The 26,424-nt window shown below is 38.7% G+C and overlaps 2 protein-coding genes across 3 annotated transcripts; one reads left to right on the plus strand and one right to left on the minus strand.

The window, feature by feature from the left end:
• Positions 1 to 9,094: 9,094 nt before the first annotated feature.
• Positions 9,095 to 12,940, minus strand: apoda.1 (apolipoprotein Da, duplicate 1). Of its 2 annotated transcripts, none has more exons than XM_038295969.1 (5): positions 12,813 to 12,940; positions 12,561 to 12,689; positions 11,619 to 11,740; positions 11,448 to 11,533; positions 9,095 to 11,358 (listed from the first exon to the last, which is right to left on the minus strand). In XM_038295969.1, exons 2-5 carry the CDS (start codon positions 12,675 to 12,677, stop codon positions 11,123 to 11,125), a joined length of 561 nt encoding a protein of 186 aa, XP_038151897.1. In that variant the 5' UTR covers positions 12,678 to 12,689; positions 12,813 to 12,940; the 3' UTR covers positions 9,095 to 11,122. The 2 variants fall into 2 exon arrangements, with proteins under 2 accessions (XP_038151897.1, XP_038151898.1); XM_038295970.1 differs by having other exon boundaries at positions 12,561 to 12,694; positions 12,813 to 12,922.
• Positions 12,941 to 19,462: 6,522 nt separating this feature from the next.
• apoda.2 (apolipoprotein Da, duplicate 2) lies at positions 19,463 to 20,747 on the plus strand. The gene is made up of 5 exons (XM_038295971.1): positions 19,463 to 19,609; positions 19,689 to 19,822; positions 19,928 to 20,049; positions 20,150 to 20,238; positions 20,341 to 20,747. Exons 2-5 carry the CDS (start codon positions 19,703 to 19,705, stop codon positions 20,580 to 20,582), a joined length of 573 nt encoding a protein of 190 aa, XP_038151899.1. The 5' UTR covers positions 19,463 to 19,609; positions 19,689 to 19,702; the 3' UTR covers positions 20,583 to 20,747.
• The last annotated feature ends 5,677 nt before the right edge of the window (positions 20,748 to 26,424 follow it).

Below are 26,424 nucleotides of genomic sequence, written 5' to 3' on the forward strand. Positions count from 1 at the left end.
TACTGCCCACTGCCACGGAGACTTCTCCATTATTAAACTGGTACATTACTTTTTTAGGTTTGTGACACCATATTGGACTGTGCAAAACACAGATTTACCTTCACAAAGCCTCAGAAGGGCAACATTTATGTACAAAAAAATAAACCTGTAGATGAAATAATGTTTTGTTTTTATAGAGTGTTTTTATAATGTTTTTTGTTGTTGGCATTCATATAAATATACTGGTGTGATAACTTTGTATACGTTTGATTGGTTTTTAGTATATGTGTATTTTGAATTTATAGCCCCTCCTGGAGAAAAGTCCACCAGCCGCAACTGGGTGGAAGATATGCAAATGTAAAACATTTACCACATCAAAGCAAATTTTCTAATCGGAAATTCAACTGTGACTGCATTTTTTGTGTCTTTTTTTCTACTTTCCACAAAGGAGGCATTGGAACAATGCCAGAGGACAGAAAACTATTCTGTGCAAATGTAAATATATTTTTTTGGACCTTCAAAAATAATACTAGAATTATATGAGGAGATAAAAATGTCTATATAGGCTGGTATATCTTAATGGAACAGGACGTTGGAGAGTCTTTATGCAAATAAACCGAAATGAAATGTGGGAACGTGAATGTCTTCCCAACATTATTTTTTTTTCTTCTTGATTTATTCAAACATAACCATGCTGTTTAGGAAATGATGTTTTATTTTCTTTTACTTTTGCTCTTAACGATACTATAAATATCATGTAGTATTACCATTTTTGTTTTAGAATTATTACTATTCCCTTTTATCTCCATAGACTTGAACCTCATCTCTATTTTACGGCCTCTCTCAAACCAGTAGAACACACAATCTGCTGACTTTAATGGACGTAACCCAGTCGGTTTACACGTCTTATCATTTATGAAACAATCTTTGAGATCACCTGCAACATGCCCACTTCATGTACTAAAAAACAATTGCTTATGCAATTCAGAACCCCTTTTGGGATCTTTAAAGATCAGCCCCTTAATGTTGATCAGTTATGTAAAAACCCAATATAGGTGAGGTTTGGGGGGGTCACAGTCTCACATGCTGTAATTATTCTATTGCATCTGAAAATCTGCCAGTAATGTTGACTTTGATTAATTGAAATCCTATCTAGAACATTTTTTTTATGATAAAACTTGATAATTTGTCCATCTTTTATTGTAACATGCTTTACTGGGAGGAAAAAAAGTATTTTGTTTAAGGTACCTTCCCAGATTACAAAATAACTAAACAAAATACTGTAGCTTCTGATATTATTATCTACTTACATTTAAATTCTATTTAATTCAAATTCACATTGTAGTTTGTGTGCATTTTTAACATCTACCATGTTACTCTCCTTCTGTTTCTCTATTAAGTGTCTAAAATTCAAATTTGCATTGAAGCCTTTTTAGATTGAGTTGAACTCAGAAGCTAAAACATTTATCTTTGTTTGTTTTAACACTCAAGACACTGTTTAATGAGATTCCTGTTCTTTAGTGTACTTTAACTGCCTGAGTGCCTCTTTATATGCCTGAATAGTGTATAGTCTTTGTTACAGGAGTCAGTGCCACGTCTGAGCTCTGCACCCCAGGATACAGGTTTCACTCGTACTTAACCCAAGCCTGCTCACAGTGGAAATCACCCAGAACAGCTCAGGCTGACTAAAAGAAATATAAATAGTGAATAAGTGTGATCTATACGCTCACCTAAATATCTATTGTATTGGGTACTATACTATGTTGAAAATAAAAAGAAAATATTGATGTTTGAGCAGATGTTTGAGAACTCTACACATCGTTACTGAAAATCCATTGCGTTGCATCCTGGAGAGGATCATTCATCTCAGCTCTTTGCCACCTGCATGGCCTCTGACAGCTCTTCCTTCTGATTATGCTGAACGATGAAAACCAGCACAACAATACAGCACAATTTTATGCAGACATAAAGCAAAAAAAAAACAACAACTGTGTCCTGTCTTGTTTGTGCAACCAAAACAGCAAATTAGAAAGATTGGAAAGGTGTTTAAAAAAAAATATTAAAATAAGTCTGAGTAAAACCTAAATTTGATTGCCTATGCAAAAAGATCAATAAAATTGACAAGATTTATTGATTTGTGATTATACTGTAAAATAGGCACTCAGAGAAGACATTACCTAAATTAACTATATTATCTAATACAGAGGTCTTCAACAGGGGGTCCGCGACCCCTAGGGGGTCCCCAGAGGTACTGCATGGGGGTCGCGAAAGTTTTGGTTGATTAGACTTTTTTTTTTATATCCCCCGCCCTGCAATTTTTTCCACTGATTAAAATTTCTTTAAATCCACATTAACATGAATTCAACACACTGCAGTAAGCAGGTAAGTGGAGGCAGAAGATGTCTTTCAGTCATCAATGCCAGTGGCGGTTCTAGACCAAACGTACCAGGGGGCCAGCTTGGTTTTACTGGGGGCACAGAAAAGCATGAAATAAAAAAAAACAGGGCAAGGGATTCAAATATATTAAGGTTTAATATATTATAACATATAATAATATATTAGGTTTAATCAAAATAATATTTCTTATTAGGTCAATATACATTAATAATTTAGGAATTTTATATATTTTTGACTAAATTTAAGTTAAAATGACAGTTTTCTATAAAATCTGAAATAGAACAAAAAAACTGATGCATTCAGCTTTAAACATTAGAGCAATTTCTTTTGAAAAAAAGAAAACTGGGATCCAATCTCAATATGGATCTTTCAAGCTGGGCACCGTTTCATTCACAACACCTGTCCATTCAACCAGGAATCAGAATCAGAAATACTTTAATAATCCCAGGGAGAAATTACTTTCATTACATTACTCCATCTGTAATAGAGTGACTATAGGACCAGTTTGATGTAACACAATTTCATACTATATATATTTAGGGGGTCCCCGCTCCATCTCACCATCAGTTTGGGGGTCCTTGGCCTGGAAAACGTTGAAGACCCCTGATCTAATACTTAAAGTATTTTCTTTTTGGAGGAACCTAATAATGTGCTATCTATGAGTTGTTGACATACAGAAAATGCAGTATTTTAAGCCAGAAGCCTTCTGTCTTTTACAACATCAGTGAACAAATATCTGGTAAAGTGTAACTCACACTTTTTGAAAACTTAACATTTTTTTTTTAATGCCACTCAATTGTTAAGTGCCAAGAGACTCTGAAGAGTTGGGCTTACTTTGTGGATGAGTGATTGGGGTTTAGCAGAGGTGTGGTCAGGGGTCCGTTTCATGAAGCTCGTGTAACAAATTCAGATTAAAATCCGCAACTCTAAATTGATCTAGCCAACAGTCGGGAACTCTGAGTGTTTTTGGTTTCATGACGGCTGCTATCAATTAGTTCAATCAATTTTAACTAGGTACACTCAGAGTTAAACGCGTGCACAACAAGTATGAAAAGCCATTATTAGTGGAGCATCAATTTGACGAGTCACCATGACAACAGGAAGTGCCTATTTCATCCCACTGGAACTAGATTTTAATGCAGAAATGCAAAAAAATAAAATAAAACAGGAGAATTTGTTTTAAAGACAGAGAAACAGCGCTACAGCTACAAAGCAGAGGAAGATGAGGAAGGAGAAGATTGTTGCTCGAGTTAATGCATACGTTTATTTGTAGTGAATTATGGCAGACCGTTTTTTACATTTACCGGTATTAAAAGCACTCTCCTCTCTGTTGTTCCACTTGTAAATCACTAAAATAATATTCTTCTTGATCAAAATCACACTACTAGACCTAACTGTAATATAATATTTTCTAAATTATATTTTTGTAGCAGAAACTGAATTTTAGAAAGTAAAAAAACAAAACAAAATTATACTAGTACGAATTTATATGTCTAGAAATGTTAATTTTTAAATTTTAAATTAACATTTTAAGTGGCCATTCTGACATTTATCTGCTTGATTGATAAATGTATTTATGATATCTGAAAAACATTTTTTCATAGTCATAATAATACAAATGCATATTAGGAATATGGAGATCTTGAATTAATTTCTAGACATTCAGAATGTTTATTCTGGATGTGGAGGCTGTCATTTTGTTTGAAATGGTCATTTAGGCAAAGAAAAATTTTTAGATATCAGGAATACATATTCTGTAAAACTAGTACATATCAATATGGCTTACCATTTGAAATAGTACTGGATTATTTCTTGAATGGTAGTGGATCAATGTACATATTTAGGAGTATTTACGAGTATCTATTTTTTTCCAATCAAATCTCAACCGTTCGAGACGCTACCCAGCACAACTCAGCCAATCACTTTGTAGTATTATGGTTTAGGGCAGGACATTCAGCTAAACAAAAAAATAAACATGGCAGTGGAGAAGCACGCATGTGTAGCTGCCGCTATCAGAAGTTCTTTGTCAGAATAAACAATTTTACCTTTAAAGAAGAATAGCAAGAAGCTGTTTTTACCTTCGGATTTGCTATGACCATATTTTGGTTGGCAGGCATTAGGCCCAGTCCCTCATTCAGCTTGGATAATTGAATGTCTCTCTTTTCCCCAAACATAGTATGTCATTTTTAAACATCAAGCTTCCAGGAAGCAGAAGCTGGATGAGGGCCTGATGAATTTCATCCTGAAAGACTGCCAGCCCCTCACGATTTTGGAGAACGAAGGGTTCAGGGAACTGGTTCAGGATCTTGGGCCCGCACATGTTTTGCCAACCAGAAAGGTTTGTGTGGAAATTATCTAAAGTGAAAGTTTTATTTATCCAATTTATTTTATCTTTAACTAAAAAATATAGATTTTCTGTTAATAAACCAGTGAAAATGGAAGTACAGAAAGCTGTGGCAGTGAGTACAACAGCTGATATGTGGACATCTGTGAACATGGAGGCTTACTTGGCTCTTACCTGTCACTACATTAATGAGAATTTGCAGTTGTGTACATCTGTGCTGAGTGTGCAATACTTTCCACAAAGTCAAACTGCTGACAATTTGGCAAGTAAAAGGGCTGTGATGGATAACTGGGCCAAAACAAATAAAGTAAATTGTCTTGTGACCGACCTAGCACCAAAGATAATTGCATGCTCTAGACAGCTCCAAATTCGGCACTCAATTTGTATTGCACTGAGTCCCAATTTATTGGTTAGGAAATCATGTGATCACATCCCCACTATTACATCCATCAGACACAAAGCCATGCCCATTGTCACATACATCAGATCAAGTAATACAGCCAAGGATAAGCCTGCTCCAGTGCAGCAACAGATGGGACGACCAACCCTGAAACTCATCATTTCATATGTGGAACAGCACATATGAAATGCTGTCAAGGCTACATGATGAGAAGGAAGCACTGTGGGTATCTCTGGCCTCTCTAAAATCAGATATGACTCCACTTACAGCCGATGAGTTTACCATCATAGGAGAAACACATCTTGTGCTTTCTCCTTTCCATCAAGCTACAGTGGAGTTGTCTGCAGAGAGGCTAGTGTCATGGTCAAAGGTCATCCCAACGATGAAAATGCTTTATATGGCACTAGAGTGCAATGGTTTAACCTTGCACACTGAGGCAGCAAGAGACCTACATGAACACCTGAAGCCTTGAGTCACAGACTCTATTTCTAACCTGGAGTCATTAAGTGTGTTGACCCTGGCGACACTTCTAGACCCCAGGTTTAAATCGAGTGGGTTCTGCAGTTCCTCAAAGTGCAAAGAGGCCATCAGCGTACTGTGGTCCTAATGTGCATCTGTAATTGGAAGCACAAATGAGCCACTGCCAGGAACATCTTCACAACAGCAATCTGCCCCCACCTCAGGCATGATACTGAGGATTATTTGCTTGTTGTTTATAAATCATGGACTAAAATGCAATTCTGTTTTTTTGTTTTTTAGATAACCTTTGGGAACATCTTGACATTGAAGTGGGGAGGCAGACCAAAAGTGCCACAGTTGATGCCACCCAGGAGATGCACAGATACTTGGCAGAGGGAAATGTTGCTAGGTCCCAGGATCCTCTTGTATAGAGGAAAAACCCAAAGATTGTCTATCCAAACCTCTTCCGCCTGTTCTTACAATTTCTCTGCACTCCAGCCTCATCTGTGCCGTGTGAGCGGGTGTTTTCCACAGCTGGAAAAGTGATCTCAAAAAGGGCGTAACAGACTGAATTTCAAAACTTTGGAACAACTTTTTTTTTTTTTTTTTTTTTTATAAAAATTTGTAAAAAAAGAAAAAAAAAAACATATTTAGAGGTTATTACAAAATGACACAGATTCACATTATTTACTGACTGTATCTAAAATATCAAAGATGTTTTAAATTGAAATGAAAATATGAAATTATACAATGCACCATACAATGACTTAAATTGTATTATTGTGTATGATAGGTCATAAAATAAGTGTCAGTTAAAGCTGCAGTCTGTAACATTGAGAAGAGAGCAGAGTTCGACTGAAAATTTGAAGAAAAACAGGTTTCACGCCACTCCCCCACCCTCTCTGCTTCACTCATGCCCCACCTCCAAGCTCCACCCCTCTCACAGCATCTGTGCGGCTACCGCATGCGACCAGAAGCGTCCAAGCAGCGTACGCGGCATGGAGTGTGAACCGGTAAGAGCGATAACACTCACCTCCAAGCAGCTAGATATAAGATGCTGGTTACACCGAAGTTTGCCGTGTAAGCAGCTGTCGGCAGGGGCAGTAAGGGCAAGTAAGGACTCTGTCAACTAGGTTGCCTGTAGTGATTTTTAACATCCAGTAGGTCTCAGTATTCAGCGACACAGTGCATGCGCCGTATCAATACAGTTTGGAAACGCGTCGAAACGTTTTACGACGGCTCATCAACCCATCACTACGGAAGCCGGCAGACCAAACCAGATGAAAGTGCGCATTCAGCGTCTGCTCTGCCAATAATGCAAGCGTAGAAGAAGAAATGTGCTGTTTACCTGTGCAAAGAAAGAAACAACGAAAGAAAAATGTCTGAGGACTTCAGTGTTGAGGAAGAGCATGAGTTCTTTGCCGAGCTGAATGCGCTGGTTTGGTCTGCCGGCTTCCGTAGCGTCGTGATCGCGCATGTGCGCGCTTTCAGGAAATCCTATACACTACTGTTTATGCTCTAAAAACGTTCTAAATAACTTCGTTTCGAGTAAATTCTGGATGCTACCCACTCAGGACACTTGGAATACATTGGACGAGCAGTATGGAGGAATACTGACACGTTTTTTGTGGACTTTTAATGGACCTTTCTGCCTTGGGCACCACAGACCTCCATTATTTGAATGTCAGCAGACAGCAAGAAGTCTCCCAGATCTCCAGATGCATTTGAGATATCAAAAAAGTACTCCAGAGTGTTGTTCAGCATGGGGGTGAGTAGAAAATGAAGGCTAATCATGTTTTGGGTGTACTATTCCTTTAAACAGAACCATAAAAGTGCAGAATCATGACAGCTTATTTTGAGGTGAGATACCCTTTAATATTGAACAATTTTTAAACATCACCACCCATGATGTTTGCATATACTTTTCATAACTAAGCTTTTCGAGTCTATTATGCTTTTGGTTTTATTGATGTCGGACCTTTTAACATTCACTTTTTAACGTACCCTAAGCACGGTTTGTAAAGCTAGATATTTTGTTCAGCTACATTTAATCTCAACATTTTTAGAGATTTTAATTTGAGATTATTTCCATTCAACCAAACTCTTTGTTTAGAGATAGATATGTATGATTAAAGATTCTCTTAATAATAATATCACAGTTTTAAGTATGTGTTTTTAGATATCTCTAATTAAAAATGTCCTTGAAGGATTGAAACCCTTCTTATGATCTGATGATGATTTTGCACAGTTCTATTGGTATTTCAATTAATTATCTTTGGTGATGAGCTCAAGGTCTTTGAGGTTGAAAGGCCTCCTTTCCATTGCTCTGAGCTTTATCTACCTCCCTCAGAGAATTAGCTTTCCTTCCATTAAGGGTGAAGCATGTGTTCCTATTACACAAACAAGTGATGTTTTTCCTTAATAACTCAAACGCTTCTGATAAAAGCTATGTTGTCTGCACTCGATTATGGGGATATTGCAAATCTGTGTGCTTTAACAAGTTGCCTACAGTCCTTGACTCAAGTCTACCACTGTGAAGTGAGATTTATCACTGCTGTAGGTGCCCCATCCTCCACTGTGAACTGTATGCTAAAGCTGGCATGCGTTCCTTGAAGGTAAGGTCTTATATGCACAAGATGACTCTGGCTTACAAGGCTCCTATTGAGGTGATTCCTCTTATTTATACACATTTCTTCAGGAAACTGAAAGTCATTATGCCTTAGGTTCAAATGTTTTTTATTTTTTTTTGTATTCCTTCTTACATTTTCTTCAAACTGAAACAGTAAAGAAAGCTTTCATTTCTCCTTTCTCCCTCTGTATTAGTTGGTTTTTTTACTTCTGCATTGTCTTACTAAAGCAGCCAATTAAACTCCTTTGAACAGAGCCTGTGTTACAAACCTGTGTTAGTTTTAAATTTGTTACAGTAACAAAAAGTCCTGCATTTTATGTGGGAAAAAGGTCGCAGTTCACAAATATTTCAATGGTTATCTAATAAAGCCTGCAACAAATTAACATGACTGTTAGGTTATGGTCTTGCCCATAGACTGCTGAAGATCACAAGGACAAGAATTAAGCAGGGAATAAATGAATGGATGAATGGAAATGTTACATAAATTTGGAGCCTTGAAAGTAAAATTATTTTAAAAATAAATGTCCTTTTGGGGTTGATAAAGACACATATGCAGAGAGTGGCTGTGTCAAAAAGAAAGTTTTAATATTTAAATGATAAGAACACTTACATTTAGATAAGCAGAAGAAAAACAAAAGTTTAAGAGGGCAAAGAAAAGGAGTTAAGAAAGGGAGCTTAAACACAGAGGCAGGGTTCGAAAAACGGCAGTTAAACTAGAGGAGCAATTGTAAGTAATGTAATTAAAAATCAGTATAAATCCAGCCTCTATATTAAGACCTCTGATGCTTGTTGGAGAATATTAGCAAAGTAACAGCATTAGCTAGAACGACCAACCCAGCAGACAGATCAGGAATAATGAAACAAAAGTAAACCACAGTAGTGTTAATGAGGTGTATATATCTAAAACTTTTAATAATCCATTGTTTTTACATAGAAACAATATGGCACAAAGGCAAACTTACCAAAATGAGGCTACTACATGAGGCTAAGGCCAGAAATTTCATAGAACTAGGCTGAGGTTTTAAATATACAGACGTTAAAGAACATACATTTCTGGGTTTTCATTCAACATATTAACACTTTTCAGAATAGAATGGCCTTTATTTTTTAGTTTAGTCCTTTTATTGACTTTTCTTTTATGACTTTCTATTTGGCATTTCTTTACTCTCATATGGCGGAAATGGGCTTCCATACTAAGCTGCAATCAAGGTGCTAATTAACATTGTCTTCCTCAAAGAAAGTTCTGTTTAAGGATTTTTTGACCTTTTTCTCTTTAAATTTGATGTTTAGATTTTTTGCTAAGAAGAATGAATATTATTAAAAATTAGCTTTTCTACTAAAGCTAATTCTGAAACCTACCGGTAATAGGGTTTATTTTAAAGCAATGATAGAAGTTTTGGGCCTTTGGTAAAGTTTTATTGAAAGGGGTGAAAAATGGCCCTTGGGTTCTCAAAGATTTCCGACTACTGTATTAAGCTGAAAGGGAAACAAGAGATTCACAGCTAAGGTGGGAGCATCTGTTGCTGTTGTGTCAACCTTTCAGACCACTCAAGTCTTCTGGTTCAAGTCTCTCTGTATCACCAGAACCAAGAGTAGAAACATGGAAACATGGAGTAACAGCATTTAGTTTTTATGCTGCACTAAAGTAGAATAAACTCCTAAAAAATTGCTAAAATGCTGAAATCCTTAATTCTTTCAAATCACTATAATAAAACACATTTACTTAAAGATGACTATGACTTTTCTATTTAAACTATTAACTAAAAGTGAGTTAAGTTGTGAGTTTCAGTCTATGGTCCAACTTTTTCTGCATGTTTCTTCATGATGCCACTGATATGCACTTAAATATGTTTTTTTCTTATGTTTTTGTTGTTTAAAATGTGCTAATATTTGTTAAAATGGGGATTATAAATAGACTTGCCTTGCCTGCTAAGAACAGGCATCATGCTGCATAGATGCCTGTCCTTAGCAGGGGATTTCAGTCTCTACATGTGTAATGCTGACATCTAGAGCACTTGTAAGGCCTTTACTTTGTCGGGAACAAAAGAAATTGATGACCATATATCATTGTTTCATAATTTCAAACTTGTATACTATTTTACATCAGACTTTCTTCTAAAATCCTGCTAAAATACAATAACATTCATGAATAATTAAAGCATATAAGGTATTGTAAGCTGTATCCAACAGTTTCTTTTTTTGCATTAAAACTCTGGAATAAAGTAAATAAAAGTTGAAAAAAGCAAAACTACTCAGAATATCATCAATACCAACAGAACTATCTAAAAAAATTCATGATTTCATTTAAATGAAAAATTTCATAAAAGATAAGTCTTTTTGGAGACAAGGCTCTGACTTTCCAAACATGAATATTTTTACTCGCTGTCATATAATATTTGAATAACGGCCAATTTAATGCAGGCATCTATTCACTATTCCCTGCTGTCACCCAAAATTGAACTTGTACCTTCTTGAGAAGAACAATACCAGGAAAATACTTCTAAATAGAAGAAATAAAGGTTCATTTGTTCAGAAACGTGTCTTTGGATCATGAGAGACCACATGTTTTACCAGCTTTAATACGACTAATGAGATCCTTCATGTTTGCTGTTTGGGAGAAAATCGAACAGTCAGTGTCATGTGAATTCAATTAGAATAACAGGAGATTTTCCTTTTAAAAACAAAATAAATAAATACATTTTTACATTGAGGCTTGCGCATTAAGAATTGTTTGATTTAAAAAAAAAAGAAAATGTTTAAGTAAATTATCAGATAATGTATTTAAATCTGGGGGGAAAAAACAGTCATATCCACATACAGACTAAGATGAGTCTGAGTCTGTATGTGAGTCTGGGAAGGGAGATCTTCTTCTACCAGCAACAGCGCCATCTTGTGTCGCTTTTTTGATGCAGCCTCACAGAGTTTTGTCACAGCCCTGCTGCCTGCTAGGGATCATCCTGGTCACATCAATGTTGTTGTTGGCAAAGGTCTGCCTGGCCTTCTCCAGGGTGGTGTCCGGAAGGCTCCGGGTGCGGCCCAGGATCCAGGCGAAGTCCACATGGAATAGCCTGAGGACGTCAGTGCAGGAATACACCAGGGCAAAGTTCTCATAGTCAGTGGACAGAATCCAGTATGGGGTGTAAGGCAGGACTGGGTGGAAAAAACACAAACATTCAGGTCAAAAAAACTGCAAAATGAGGTGTTGTTGCTCCTATTTGCATCAATGTCTCCCCACTGACCATAGGAATAACTTATTCCCAGCTTGGCTGGATTCTTCGGATCCTCTATCACACCTGTTCCTCTGATTTTCTTCACTTCTCCTTTTCTGTCAAAGACACACAAATTTGTGCCACGTTAAATCATTCCAACAATTCGACATTTACACAAGGTACCCGCTCTCAGCCACTCACAGTATTTCCGAGCTGACCACTCGAATGGAGTTGTCTGTCATCAGAGTGAAATTGGTCTCGATGCAGCGTCCCTTCTCAAACTGGGCCGGCAGCTTGGCAATTTCAAACCATCTCCCCATGAACTGTGAGGGACAGGGACATGCAGGTTCAGAGCCAATTTACAGCGACGTGAGAGGAGACTATGAATAAATCTACATACTGGAATGGGTTTATAGAAACCTATGACAGGTTACCTTTCAGACATACCCTCTACTTGGAAAGGCATTAAGTTTTAACTCTGCAAACTAATTTTTTTCCCTGATGTACAATATACTCTAAAATGTCTTATGTAGTCTGCACTTGCACTTTTCTTTAACATTTTGCTTCTTTTAATAAATATATCTACACACTAAGTTGAAAGCTGTTATGAACGATAAAGAACCTGAAAAGAAATCAAATTTCAGTCTTGTGATAAAATTGTGGAAAAAATCTAAAATACATTTTAGGCAGAGACAAAACACATTTGCCATCACTGATTTTGAAATATATAGATTTTTCTAGCTCTTATTTTATGTCACTTGCTTCCAGCACCCCCATCCTTCACTGGCTGAAACACCAAAGGCTTTGAGATCTTTTTTTCTAATTTTAATTTTTTATGATATTGCATGAATAATTCAGTTGTATTTTTTTAATTCAGAACATTACGCACAAGATTTATACACCTGGAAACTTCAGTCAGTAGAAAAATTGATTTACAACATAACTTATACGTATTCTGTTTTAAAGTTACTTTCAAAAATGACATTTTGACGCTTTGAAGAAAAAAAGGAAGAAAAAAAAAAGGCCCCTTAAGTGTAAGATTTGAATGTTTATGTAGAAGGTAATTTTGTTTTTTATTATACAAAAAGATATGTGGTTGTTCAAAAGAAATGTAGGACTCCTGCTGAGAGCCCTTGGCTTTACCTGTCTGAGGGTGAAGGCGGGCTGGACTTCTGGTTCTGGACATGGACCCCAGTGGGGAACCTGAGCCCGGATGATGGGGAGGATAAGAAGAAAAATCGAAGCCAAAAACATCCTCATGATAACAGCAGGCTGCTCTATCGGCAGAAAAACAAAGGTCATAGATTTTCTTTTTTATTTCAGGAACTAAACATTTTAAACCCAGTTTGACCAGAAATAAATTTTCCACTTAAAGATATAGCAAATGTATATTACCTGTTTCGTTTTGCTTTGTAGATCCGTGCTCTCTCCTCACAGATTCTAGAGTTTGACTCCAAGACGTTTTCCTCCACGAGGTTTTAACACAACTTGGTCATCAATGGGATTCTTTGTTTTTCTCCAGCTTTATTACAGACGTAAAGTCAGTTATTAACAAATGAGAGTCATGGGGGACGTACCAGCTGGAATGTTACAAAATTATCAGAAGGTTCTGCTGCTTGAGGAGGGCAGCAATAGGAAATGTTGATCCTGTTTTCCTATTTTTCTGTTTTCTTTTTTACCTATCCAAGTTATGTAAGTTAATTGATTCCTGAAATTTGCATGCCGATAGGATTTTGTTTTTTGAATTTTTTGAAATGTTTTTAAGTTTTCTCCATGTTCAATGTTGAATACATCCTGTATAATATGTTAGAAAATGTCAAAAGTGTAAAAGCATCAGTAACCTGATTTCCTTTCTGTGCACACTTTAAAAAAAATTAGATGTCATAACTTCCCAGCAACAAAGCATTGTCATCAATGTGACATGAAATATAGTCCAAAAAAGGTTTCCCTGCATTGTTTGGCCGGAACTCTCGAGTGGGGGCCTAGTGATGAGGGCATGGAGCTTGGTATTCTGAAGTTCTGAGTTGGAGCCCCACTCCCACAGACTGCCACTCTGAGTCGCTGAGCAAAACCCTTAACCCAACACTGATCCCCGGACACCACACAATGGCAGCCCACCGATCCCCAGGGTGGATGGGTTGAATCCATAGGTACATTTCTCCAATGTGAGATCAATAAATTTCAATAAAAAAAAAAGATTAAATTGCAGATAGTGCGAATGGAGCTTTCTAAACAGTCGACATAATCTCACTGTACACAGGTATAAGTCTAGTTAAATTTCACTGGATTATGCTGATTTACTAGTATGTAATCAAGACAGACTGTAAAATGGAAGAAATCAGTTACATGTTAAGATGGTGAAGAATTTTCTGTATTTCCAAGAAATGTTGATGCAATAAGATTAATAGAAAACCAAGATCAAATTCCTTGTTTATGTGAACAAACCTGGCCAACAATGATAACTCTTTTCTGTTATCATTGGTCAGTGGAGTCTACATCCACAGCTGGAAAAGAATCAGTTCATGAAAGATACTAACATTTTTGGAACAGCCTAGCAAGGGTCCAGAAATAGATCATACATACATGAAAACATGCCGTTACCTGAAGGAAGGCCATTGGATGCATGGAGAGCCGTTGCAAGGTGAAAAAGTTCAAGATGTGGAGAGGCTGTTAATCTACCAAACAGCGTGAATACAAAGACAGAAACAGACTGACTAGAACTAGCTGTCATTATTCAGAGAGCAGAATATAACATATTTTCCAGGTTTGGAGAACTTGCAGATAAAAAAAATAACAGAGCGTTTTCACTGTTAAAACATTTGCATTCTATTTTTATAGCCTTAAATATTTACTAACGTTTATTCCCATTAGCCTTTACAAGCATGTCTGCATTTAAACTTTTCAAACTTTTTCTATGGTCTCCTGTAGTTTTGTCACATGTGAATCAAATCCCCGTCCCTGAACATGATAATATGTGTTCTTCTGAGCCTAAATGCTTCCTTTGGTGTCATCCAATCTGAGTTTCTGAATAAGCTTGACTTTGACTAGGCCTTCAAACAAAAACATGCTTTGCTCACAAGCATATTATTGTAGCGCTGGTTAAATACTTTTTAGTTCAAAGGTTTTCTCTCAGAATTATCTTACATTCAGCCCCATCTGCCTCCAATTCATTTAGACCAGGTTTCCTGTCCCTGCTGAAAACATTCCCACAGTATGATGCTGCCATCACCATATTTTGCTTTAGGGATAGTGTGATCTGTGGAAAGTACAGAATGAGTTTCCCATCCTAAAGTTTTTTGTTTTGTTTTTTATGTTGGCCAAATAAATAGATAAGTATCAAAGCATAACATATTTTTTTATATTTTTTCCTGTGTGAAGCGTCCAATCTGCATCATTTTCCTTCGGCTTTACAGTACTAATGCACTCCTTTGGATGCATCTATCATATAAACCAATAAAATACATTGACGCTTGTGGTTGAACCATAATGGGGAAAGGTTCAAGGGATATGAATATTTAAAAAATTCCCTTTTTCACGAGATAAATAGATGTTGTGAAGCAAAATAAAAAAGTTTAAAACCTTAAGTAATTTCACATAAAACACAAGTTGTTAGACCCTGAGTCACTGAGCTGACATTTTACTATGGAAAGAGTCCTGTTGCTCTTTGATAAAATAGATATTTTCATCTAAACACTGTGAATGGCATGCAACAACCTATGAAACGCTGGCTGCTTCTAGACAAAGCCCCCTGGCAACAAACACGTTTAAATTAAAGTAGAAAGAAAAGATCAAAAGGCTCAATTTCTTGCTCATCTTTTTCAGAGAGGAATGACTTGTTAGCTTTAACCATATACATCAAAGCCTGGTTAAAGCAGAGGCGACTGCTTTCTGCCTGAATGAAAGCAACGAGCTTGACTGGTCAGAAGATCAAGGAAAGAGCCAAGCAAGCAGCCAAATGGGCTGCAGCATAATGGGAAATATGAAAGAGTTGAGAAATATGTTAAAGATACAGGATGAAAAGATAGGTTTCTGAGGACACTTCTGAGTCTTAATTTTATCATAGGGTTGTATATTTTGATTTTCCTGTTTGTGCTGGTATCCTTTCCACTAATGTTTAGTGAATTTCAAGCATCATTTTACATCGCTTTCAATCAAAGGTTTCCAGGTTCCAATCCCTACCTAGTGGCTTTCTACATGTAGCAGGCCTGTTCTCCTCATGCTTAAACAGGTTCTCACCAGATACTCTGACTTTCTTCCCATGGTTGTCCTTAGGTAAGAGAGAGAGCATCCACGATTGTTTGTTCCCTTCTCACTGTTTCCCTATGATGGACCTGTCAGGGTGTTCCCTGCCTCTCAGCCGATGATTACGGGAAATCAGCTGCAAAACTTTTCCACAAATAGAAGGAGGCAAAACCTGAACAACACAGAACAAAACCTTTTTTTTTCTTTTACGGGAGCACGATCAGGAAATGTGTTTTAGTTCTTGCCTCTATCACTTCATAATCTGTGAAACTTACCCTGGTTTGAAATCTAGCGAGTTTATCTGTTTTTCACTTTGTATGATTTTCTAAAAGTCAGATATGTGAGGATAGTCTTTTTACTATATTTCTCATTCCCATCCTGGTTCCATAATCGTCATTCCTATATCCATGTCCTATATCCTGTCCCACTCATCTTAACTTCCTTCTACTCCATCATCTCTAGCTCATTTCTCCATCTTCCCTATCTCCTTTTTGTCTTACCTTTTCCTCCACACTAAGTTCCCACTCAGCCATCTTTCCATCCTTATCCATTACCCCTAACCCTTCACCCCTAATTCCAACTTCCTTTAGTTGTCACCCCTCCTCTATATCTCCTACAGCCTTCATTTCTACCCTTAGTGTTAGTATTCTTTCTTCCTATCAAACATCCTTTCTACGCTCTATACCATTTATTCTCACCAACTGCCCCAGACTTTATCCCATACTGCTTCTCAACATCTCATCCATTCTGAAAGATTCTTATTCTAGGATCTGGATCCATTTTCACCTGGTTCTAAGGGTTGATGTCCAGTAACCTTTAACAGCAGGTCTCCCCAGATGTTTTCAATCAAATCTCCATATAATCTTCTCCTATTACATTACAAATATAAAAGACAAAAACTGATATTGAAGCTTGGAGTTTGCTGCAGTTAAATTGGACAGAAACGCAGTGTATGCCCACCCTGCATACAGGCTCTGCTGTTCTGATTAGAGCAGTAAGTATTGCAAAGGGAGTATTGGCTTTCTATGAGAATGTATTGTTAGTGTTTGTTTGAGTTACTAAAATCTGGTAAGGCACTCTGTTAAATAAATAATGCAAAAGAAAATAAATCAATTTTGCCTCTAGATTGTAAGGCAGAGAATAGAATAAAATGTTTTTTTTCAGCTATTCCACATTCTGCAGTCTGAGTTTTTTGTGTCCACTTGAGGGCAGCACAAGACTTTTTAGGCTGTCAGGCTCCAAAGTTAAATGATATATGATCCATGTTACCCTTTGTTTGGTAAATTAATCAATTACAAGCTGTTATAAGGCTGTTATATTACCTCATATTAAGCTTTCTGCTGTCAGGCGTTTGCTTCATTTATATATTAAAAAAGGACAGTTTTCAATTTAAAAAAAAAAAATAAAGCCAAGTCAATATTACCGCCTGGCCTTTTAATAAATTGATTTAAGTGTGTTTACTAGACAAAAAAGATTTTTGATCTGTGTCTAGGTCACTTTTGTTTTTCTAAAACGAAAAAGTTGTTTTTTATTTGCACACCTAAAAGATGTTGTGTAAGAACGGCAGCCGAGAGTCACATGCCAGTGCATATGCAGCCATGCTGTAGATGCTCCTGCAGCTGTGCACACATATACAAACTGTACATTATCACAGAGGGAAGGAGGAAAGGCCTGCATGTGTCTAGTAGCACATGTGTACATGAGCTTGAGAATGTTTCCTGCTGGTCAGGGGAAGACAGAGGTCATATCCTCAAGGACAAACTCCCATCTGAACTGAACCGACACTTCTGGGGATTTGACTCAAAATATTTTTTATTAAATACATAGGATACAGCAACAGTATGGTTGAAAGATGTTTCTATCCTCTATAAATGGCAAGTTTAGTTTTCATCAGTAAATTACTTATGGTTGCCATCATAGGTGGACAAAGACTAACTGCTGAAATAATAAACCACAATCCAAGTCTAAAATAAATGGAAAAAAATAGCATTTTTAATTTTGAGGGGAATGGGAGAGCTTACAAGTCTGCATAAATCATCCTAACTATGTAATTCAGAACTGGCAGTACCCTTTTTTCTGCAAGAGGGACTGATGTGCTCCACAAATTGAATGGCATCTTAAAGAAAAATAATGTCTGGAAATATTAGAACAACAGCTAAAGAACTCAGCTAGCTTAAGATTTAAATGGGTCTTCTAAAAAAATAAATAAATAAACAATGACCTGCACAACAAGGTTTTAGAATTACCGGCACAACATCCCGGTACAGCCTCAAAGGTCTCTGTGAGTAAAGCAACAGAAAACCTCGTCTACAGTAGTCACACCAGGCCTGTCAGGGGAAAACGGCTTAAAATTCCAGCAAACTGGTGGGAAGACTGAAAATTAGAGACGTGTGGCTTAGAACTGGAAAAGCTTAATTTGGTCAATGAAAACATGAAAAGAGGGTTTTTACTCTTCATATTTAAGCAGAGACTCAGTTTCAAGAAGTCATTGATTGATAGCACCCATACTTGTATTTGTTACTGACACAACAGACTTTCCATACACCAGACAAAATCAGTGCAATTCCTCTTGCAAACCTTTGGTTATCTTCAGGTTTGGTCCAACACACTGCAAAAATTTAAATCTAAGTGAGTGAATTTTTCTTAAAAATATATGCATTTTCCTTGACTTGAACAAATGAGACAATTTGCCAATGGAATACAATGATTCTATTTAAACTAAGGATTTATAATGATATCTACTTATTCTATTTTAGGGGCTCAAATTAAGGACAACTACACTCATTTTAAGAGGTTTCTCACTTATTTTAAGATCAGTTTTTGCAGTGCAGCAATCAATTAAGTAGTTAACCTAAATTCAAGGGATTTCTGTTATATGCCTTAAAACCAGGGATTATTCTTGTTTGGTTGAGTGACATCTTGCTAATTATCCATTAACTGAGAACCATTTATCTGCATGAGTGAAGTATGTATGGTATGTAGTTTTACACCAACAAAGAAAGCCTTATAGACCTCACTGCTTTAAAACAGAAGGTCAAACCTCAGGTCCATATCAGTCAGTTTCATATTATAGTTGAACCTAGCAACATTTTTACAGAAATATTGATTTTTCGTTCCATGGGAGAGCATTGTCCTTCACCACTTTGACCCAGAATGAAACTTCTCAGAAACTCCATCCATAAATCCTCATTTAATCTATGCATCCAAAATAAATCCAATTAACATGCAGTATGCATGAATATCTACATTTTATACATGTTTCAAACACAAGTTTATTTTGTTACAGGAACTAATGTCAAGAGCAACCTGGTGCTGCAGGTTTCTTTGTTTCTGTGCCTTTCAAAATTTAAGTTTTGGTTCGTACTGCTTGAACTTCAAATCACTTTCACTCCAAGTTTTATCAGCTTTAAAGTTGTTTTATTCATTAAGTTTCTATGAAGGTTAAAGTTTAAAATCTCATGTCTCATCATGAGAAGAGACAGTGGGCTGTTGATGGACCAAAAAATGATCAGTACTTTTTAAGAGGAACTTTTTCTTTTTTCTTTTCTATAGAGTTATGTTTGGGATTTTAAAAAGCAATGAGGTTTTGCAGAAATGTTTTATAAAAAAAAATAAGAAAAAAACATTTGCGTCATCCAGAATTAAAAATGTGTTGTTGTTTTTTTATTATCTTTTTAAAAACATATCTAAAGCCATTCCTTGTTATATTTAAGATAAGTCAATAATGCAGCAGCCTAATGATGTAACCATGAAGTGTTAAAACGGAGAATGTTGTTAAGAGTCTGTTTAAACAGTGGCTTTATTTGAACAGGTGCCAGCTCTCACACCTGCAATTTATCGTAAAACAAGAAGGGGCTCAAGAATGTCATTGATCGCCAACAGACAGGTCTTTGGGGCTTTAAAAGACCACCGAAAACAAGCTGTTTATGACTCCTGCTGATTTCAAACAGGTGAGCAGACAAGAACTTTCTCATTCCAGGTTTTTGACAACCGTCTTTAAGACGCTGTTCTTTGTTTTACTTGGTGCAGGTCAAGGAGGGAAGATGGAGGTTTTCCAGGTTCTTACTCTAACTCTGTTGCTTGTTGCTGGAGGCAGCACCCAGGTTATAAAGTCTGGAAGATGTCCCAATCCTGCAGTCCAGGCCAACTTTGATGCTTCCAGGGTGAGCAAAATCTCATTTGGGTTTTATGAAGAAAGACAAACTGAAAGTTCAGGTTTGTGACAACAGCTAAGTCTTTAATGTATGGTAATGATGGTTCCTCTGCAGTATCTTGGTAAATGGTATGAGATCCAGAAGCTGCCAACAAACTTCCAGAAAGGTCAATGTGCTACTGCCACATATACCCTGAAAAGTCCAGGAGTCATCAGTGTTCTCAACAGTGAGCTGCTGTGAGTGAAAGTGTCTGCTTCCTTCTGAACGTTACTGAAAGAAGGGAAAAAGGTCATGAATCATTTACGCATGAGAACTGATTTAGTTATTTACCTACAGTGATGATGGAACCATCAACTCTGTTGTTGGCTCTGCCAAAGTTAAGGACCCTGCTGAGCCAGCCAAGCTAGAGGTCTCCTTCTTTGAAGGTAAACCGGTTTAAAAATCAAACTCAAGTCTGGGATTACACTCTTAAAGTTATCTATCAGAATCCTGCCATCTTTTCTCTAAAGCTCATCCGCCTGTTTCAGGTACTCCTCCTGGTCCATACTGGGTCCTGTCCACAGACTATGATAGCTACACTCTGGTCTACGGGTGTACGGACTATGGCCTGTTCCACATGGAGCTGTCCTGGATCCTCAGCAGGGAGCCCACCTTGCCTAAAGAGACCACGGAGCAGCTGCTCAGCATCTTATCTTCTATCGGTGTCAACGTGAACAAAATGGTCCCCACCAATCAGGAGGAGAGCTACTGCAGCGCCATGAAGCAGTGAGCAGAGATGCTCCTGACAGATGGGTAGTGCTTGAATTAAACAGCACTGCTGTGTACAGGGTCTCATTGTTTCTATGAAGTGCAAAATCATAGCTATCATGTATAAACGTATCTTGCTATGCAAATTTGTGTTGTATTTTATTGAAATAAATTTGCCTATCCTTTATTCCATTTGATTTTATTCATAATTTGATTTGACAGTCAACGTAAACGGTGAGAATTCAGATCAATTTTGTCAGATAATAAAACGGGTGACAAGACCGAAAACTAAAAAGGTAGTCAAATGACACAAGCATTTTTTTTTTATACTAAGACACACAACTTGCAGTGCACATGCATCATGTCCTTAAGTAACCCTTAGACCCAACTTTATTTATCCTTTGGGATTGCTCCTTCAGGGAAATTCTGGTTCCAGTAGAGTACAAAGGGTTAAAGCAAAATGACAATAAATATGACAGACCATATAAAAGGAGTGTGTGTATACAGTAACAAAAAATTAAAGTTGTAATGTCCTGGATTATGTTTCCCTAGTATAAAAATATCTTGCATATAAAATGGTTATTTGCAACTCTACCTCAAGAGGGAAAAAAATCATGAAATCTTAATGGCTACATAATATGACTTAGACAACTGCTTCTGTGTTTGATCAGCCTATCACAAGCAGTCATGGACAATCAGATTTTGGTTCAGAGCACAATCTATATTGCTAGACGATAAAAACTATGTATCTATGGGGATGTTGCTGCAAACAAATTATATATGACAGAAAGCATTTTATGAACAAAACTTAATTTTAAGAATTAAAGGCTGATTAGAGGCCACTCCTATCCCAGTGATATAGGAGTAATAAAACGACCCATGTAATTTTTCATGTGATAAGCATCCTATCCTGAATGGAGAATGATGTGGACAATCGGTGTGGAATGGTCCCTTAGTGCACTTACATGGTAACGCTTGTGAGATATTTAATTCCAATAAATAATTCCATTTCAGAATGGTTGTAGAAAACATCCAGATTTGACTCACGGAGTTTCACCCACATCTGATGTTGAATTTTTAAATTAAAGTCCCTCAAGAGAGAGAATCGCTTTAATGTCAACGTCGCTGCTAAACTTTTTGTTTTCAGTGAATACTTTCATTTCCGAATGATATTCGAACACCTGCGATATTCATGGTATCTTAGATCAAAGTGTTTCTATAACTTGATTTTGACATTCACTGAAAACCTGCAACCAGGCATGGAACAATGTGCACTGAGGGTTAGCCAAAAACTGATAGGTGCCAAAACCAGTTTAGGGTCAGTCTAACATGCACATAACTAAATTTCCTGATACAGTAAATCATTCAAGACAAATCAGATTTTCATGAGGCTCTTGCTAACAAACCTATACACATATTTATAAATTGGTGCCGTTTAAATTTATGGTTCTATGGTTCTAAATTATATATCCCAATTGGGTTGAGCAGTTTGTCAAACTGATAGCCATGATAAATACCTTCAATGTTAGAAAAGTTAACAGCAAAATAGCTCCACAAGGTGCAATAGCTGGGAGAGAAAAAAAGGTCCAGCTCCTAGCCCGTTTTCCCATTTTTTTTCCTAATCTTAGTATTTTTATTTTCAAGGCACCCTAAAAACCCACGCACCCTCATGCTCCTGCAAACTGAAAATTAAAACATCATAACTGTTGGGAGCTGGAGAAAATCCCATCTTTCTCCAGCAGAGTCCGCCGTGGATCCTCTGAGGGAGCCTCCTGCACAGGTGCAGCTCATCAAGACCATCAGAGGATCCACTACTTAAGCTGTCTTCAGACCTTGCCTCAACGCCGCAGTGTTGTTCCAGTTGGTCAGCGCTAAAGCCTTGCTCCTTGTGAATCTCCATGACTTTGAATCCAGATTGGATTCTAACTTCTCTCTCTGTGTTCCCAGGAAACCCGAGTCTCCTCCGTGAAAGCTCTAGGAGAGCTAACCTGCCGAGCCGACCCTCTGAGCCAAACCCTGAAGACTTTCTGAGAACCCCCAAGCAGCTCAGGACTAGAGCTGGAAAAACCAAACCTAGGTCTGTTCGAGCTAGACGTGAGACGCTGAAGCAGCTACGGACTCTGCTGATAAACTCTTCTCCAGAACCAACAGAAAACTCCCCCAAGGAGAATAACTCAAGAACCCTCAAGGTACTATCTGAGCTCACTTGAAAACCAAACCCTGCCAGCAGTACATAACAGCTCTGTCTCTCACGCAGACTCCAGTGAAACCAGGACCCAGGCCCGAACCAGATTCCAGTACACTCTGTGTTTGTGCTTAAGGAAACTGTTAAACTTTTATCCTCGTGTCCGCCTTGTGGTGTTCTGCATAACTGGGTCTCCATTTGAGAACCCATCATGACAGAACACTGCGGCCAAACACAAGGCCCAGCAGATCACCTCACCCGTCGTTTGGAGGAACAGGATGCCCAACTTCAGGGACAAACCCAAACGCTCCGTGAGTTATACCATCTAGTTGGGACTCATAACCAAATGCTACAGAGTTGTGCTAATTTCCTTAATAGCGCTAATGCTGCATCTGTACAGCAACCATTTCCGGGTCCAGTCCCTCCCCCGAGGTCACAACCTGTGACGTCACCAGAATTTCGTCCGAGTATACCTGAACGATTCTCCAGAAACATGAAAGATTGCAAAGGATTTTTATTTCAGTGCCGGTTGATTTTTCAGAATTCTCCAGGTTGTTTTTCTACTCATCACAAGAAAATAACGTTCATTCTTTCTCAGTTAACAGGAAGAGCCTTGGAATGGGCTCAGGCAAGATTTGCCTCTGACGACAGTTTAAATTGCCTTTTCTCTGATTTCATTACTGAATTTACCCAGGTTTTTAACCAGGAAACTGACCGAACTATTGATTCCAGAGCTCTTTTCAGCCTCAAACAGGGAAATTCTTCGGTGGCAGATTTTTCGATTAACTTCCGGGTTAAGGCGGCATCTTCCGGATGGAACCAAAGCGCCTTAAAAGGAGCCTTTTTCATGGCATTAAATGAACAGATTAAAGATGAACTAGCAACCCTCGACGAACCTGCTTCCCTCGAGGATTTAATTCGCCTCTCCATTAGACTTGATAATAGGATTCGAGCCAGAAACAGTTCTAAGGAGCAGAGTAATTTCTCTCCTGCCCCTCTTAACAAGACTGTGTGTTCTCCCTCTACAGAGCAGATGCCCACTCAGAGGTCTAAACCCCAGTCTCTTCCATTGCCTGTTCAGGTCCCTCATTCGGGGGAAGGGGACTCCGAACCCATACAGGTGGGACACACTAGGCTCACTCCTGAGGAGAGACAGAGGCGATTCCTAAGTAAACTTTGTATCTACTGCGGCGAGAGTGGACATTTTATCGCCTCCTGCCCGGCAAGATCAAAAGCCGGGGCCCGCCAGTGGATCTGAGGAGTCTGGCGGGCCAAATTAACACAACAAAATCTCCTCGTTTGTTGCTTCCAGCCACTCTCTTCTGTGATAACCAGAGTCTCTCTTTTTCCGCCTTCATCGACTCAGGCTGTGAGTGTAACTTAATAGACTCTAACCTCGTCGAGCAACTTCACATAAAGACCGTTCCCCTCTCTCAGCCTCTCTGTGTGTCAGCCATCGACGGAAAAAGACTCCACCGAGTTACCCACCAAAACCAGCCCCTCGAGCTACTTCTATCAGGTAACCACCGAGAGACAATAACCTTCTTTGTTTTTCCCTCTGCATGTTCCCCGCTAGTCCTCGGGTTTGAGTGGTTGGAGAAGCATAACCCTCACATTAACTGGACTAAACGTCTCCTGGAATCATGGTCCACTACGTGCCACGAAACATGCCTTCGTTCTGCTGCCCCTATGGTGGGGCCTCCTAGTGGTGGGGGGGAGATGGACTCTCCTGACCTTTCTTCAGTTCCCTCTGAGTACCATGACTTAGCCCCTGTCTTCAGTAAGGTCAGTGCTACGTCCCTACCTCCACACAGACCATACGATTGCGCCATTGAACTTTTACCTGGTGCTCCTCTTCCAAGCAGCAGACTGTATAACATTTCCAAGCCTGAAAGAGAAACTATGGAGAAATACATCAACGAATCATTAGCTGCTGGAATTATTCGTCCTTCATCCTCTCCGTTGGGTGCAGGTTTCTTCTTCGTGGGCAAGAAGGATGGTTCCCTGAGGCCATGCATTGATTATCGGGGTTTGAACCAGATCACAATTAAAAATAAATACCCATTGCCTCTTCTTGCTTCTGCCTTTGAACCTGTACAGGGTGCTACAGTGTTTACTAAGTTGGACTTAAGAAACGCCTATCATCTTCTAAGGATACGAGAGGGCGATGAATGGAAAACCGCCTTTAAGACTCCTTTGGGCCAATTCGAATATCTGGTAATGCCCTTTGGTTTAACCAACGCTCCTGCCTGTTTCCAGGCCCTAGTAAACGATGTTCTCAGAGATTTCCTCAACGTGTTTGTTTTTGTGTACATTGATGACATTCTCATTTATTCCAAGGACCTCAATGAACACAAGAGACATGTTCGCCTTGTCTTACAGAGACTACTGGAGAATAAGCTGTTCGTGAAAGCCGAAAAGTGCGAATTCCATCAACCGTCAGTCACCTTTTTGGGGTTTGTGCTCGAGGGTGGCCAGGTAAAACCTTCTGAGGATAAGATCAAAGCTGTTTTAGACTGGCCAGTCTCTGAAAACCGAAAACAGCTACAGAGGTTTTTAGGATTCGCTAACTTCTATCGTCGATTCATAAGAAACTACAGTCAAACCGCCCTTCCTTTAACCTCTCTTACCTCCATCAAACGAACCTTTCAGTGGACCCCCGAGGCTCAAGCAGCATTTGAAAAACTAAAATCCTTGTTTTCCAGAGCTCCTGTTCTAATTCAACCTGATCCAGCTAATCAGTTCATCCTAGAGGTGGATGCTTCTGATTCCGGAGTTGGAGCGGTTCTCTCCCAAAGGCTCGACTCTGATCAGAAGATACACCCCTGTGCTTTCTTCTCCCGTAGGCTTTCTTCAGCTGAACAGAACTATGACGTGGGCGACCGTGAGCTCCTGGCTATTAAACTGGCGTTGGAAGAATGGAGGCATTGGCTGGAGGGAGCTGAGCATCCAGTTCTCGTGTGGACAGACCACAAGAATCTGGCTCACATCCAGTCAACTAAACAGGCAAATCCTCGCCAATCCAGGTGGTCAATCTTCTTCTCACGTTTCAACCTTATCATTTCCTACAGACCCGGATCCAAGAACGTGAAGCCCGATTCTCTCTCTCGTCTCTACTCCGTCGATCATCCTGAGACACCTGAACCCATCCTCCCAGCTTCGTGTACCATAGGAGTGGTCAACTGGGAGATATCGGACCTCATCAATTCTGCCCTAGCCACAGAACCAGACCCAGGTACCGGTCCGCCTAACCGTACATATGTCCCATCTTCAGTCAGGTCCCGTCTCATCCAGTGGATGCACGCCGCCAAATTCACCGCTCATCCAGGAGTGAGTAGGACTATAGCTCTCATCTCCAGGCGCTTCTGGTGGCCCAAACTCCACAGAGACGTTAAGGAGTATGTGTTGCCTTGCCCCACCTGTGCCCGCAACAAAGCCTCACACCAACCTCCTTCTGGCCTGCTTCAACCACTTCCTGTTCCCTCGCGTCCATGGTCTCATATAGCTATAGATTTTGTCACCGGCCTCCCTGTCTCCCGAGGTATGTCCACTATTTTCACCATTGTTGATCGTTTCTCGAAGTCCTGCCATCTGGTTCCCCTCAGGAAACTTCCCACGGCCTTCCAGACAGCCCAGCTGTTAATAAAACATGTTTTCCGGCTTCATGGCATTCCCCAGG

This window comes from Cyprinodon tularosa, unplaced genomic scaffold (assembly GCF_016077235.1).
Source record: "Cyprinodon tularosa strain WSP-4 unplaced genomic scaffold, ASM1607723v1 ctg364, whole genome shotgun sequence".
NCBI classification, from domain to species: Eukaryota; Metazoa; Chordata; class Actinopteri; order Cyprinodontiformes; family Cyprinodontidae; genus Cyprinodon; species Cyprinodon tularosa.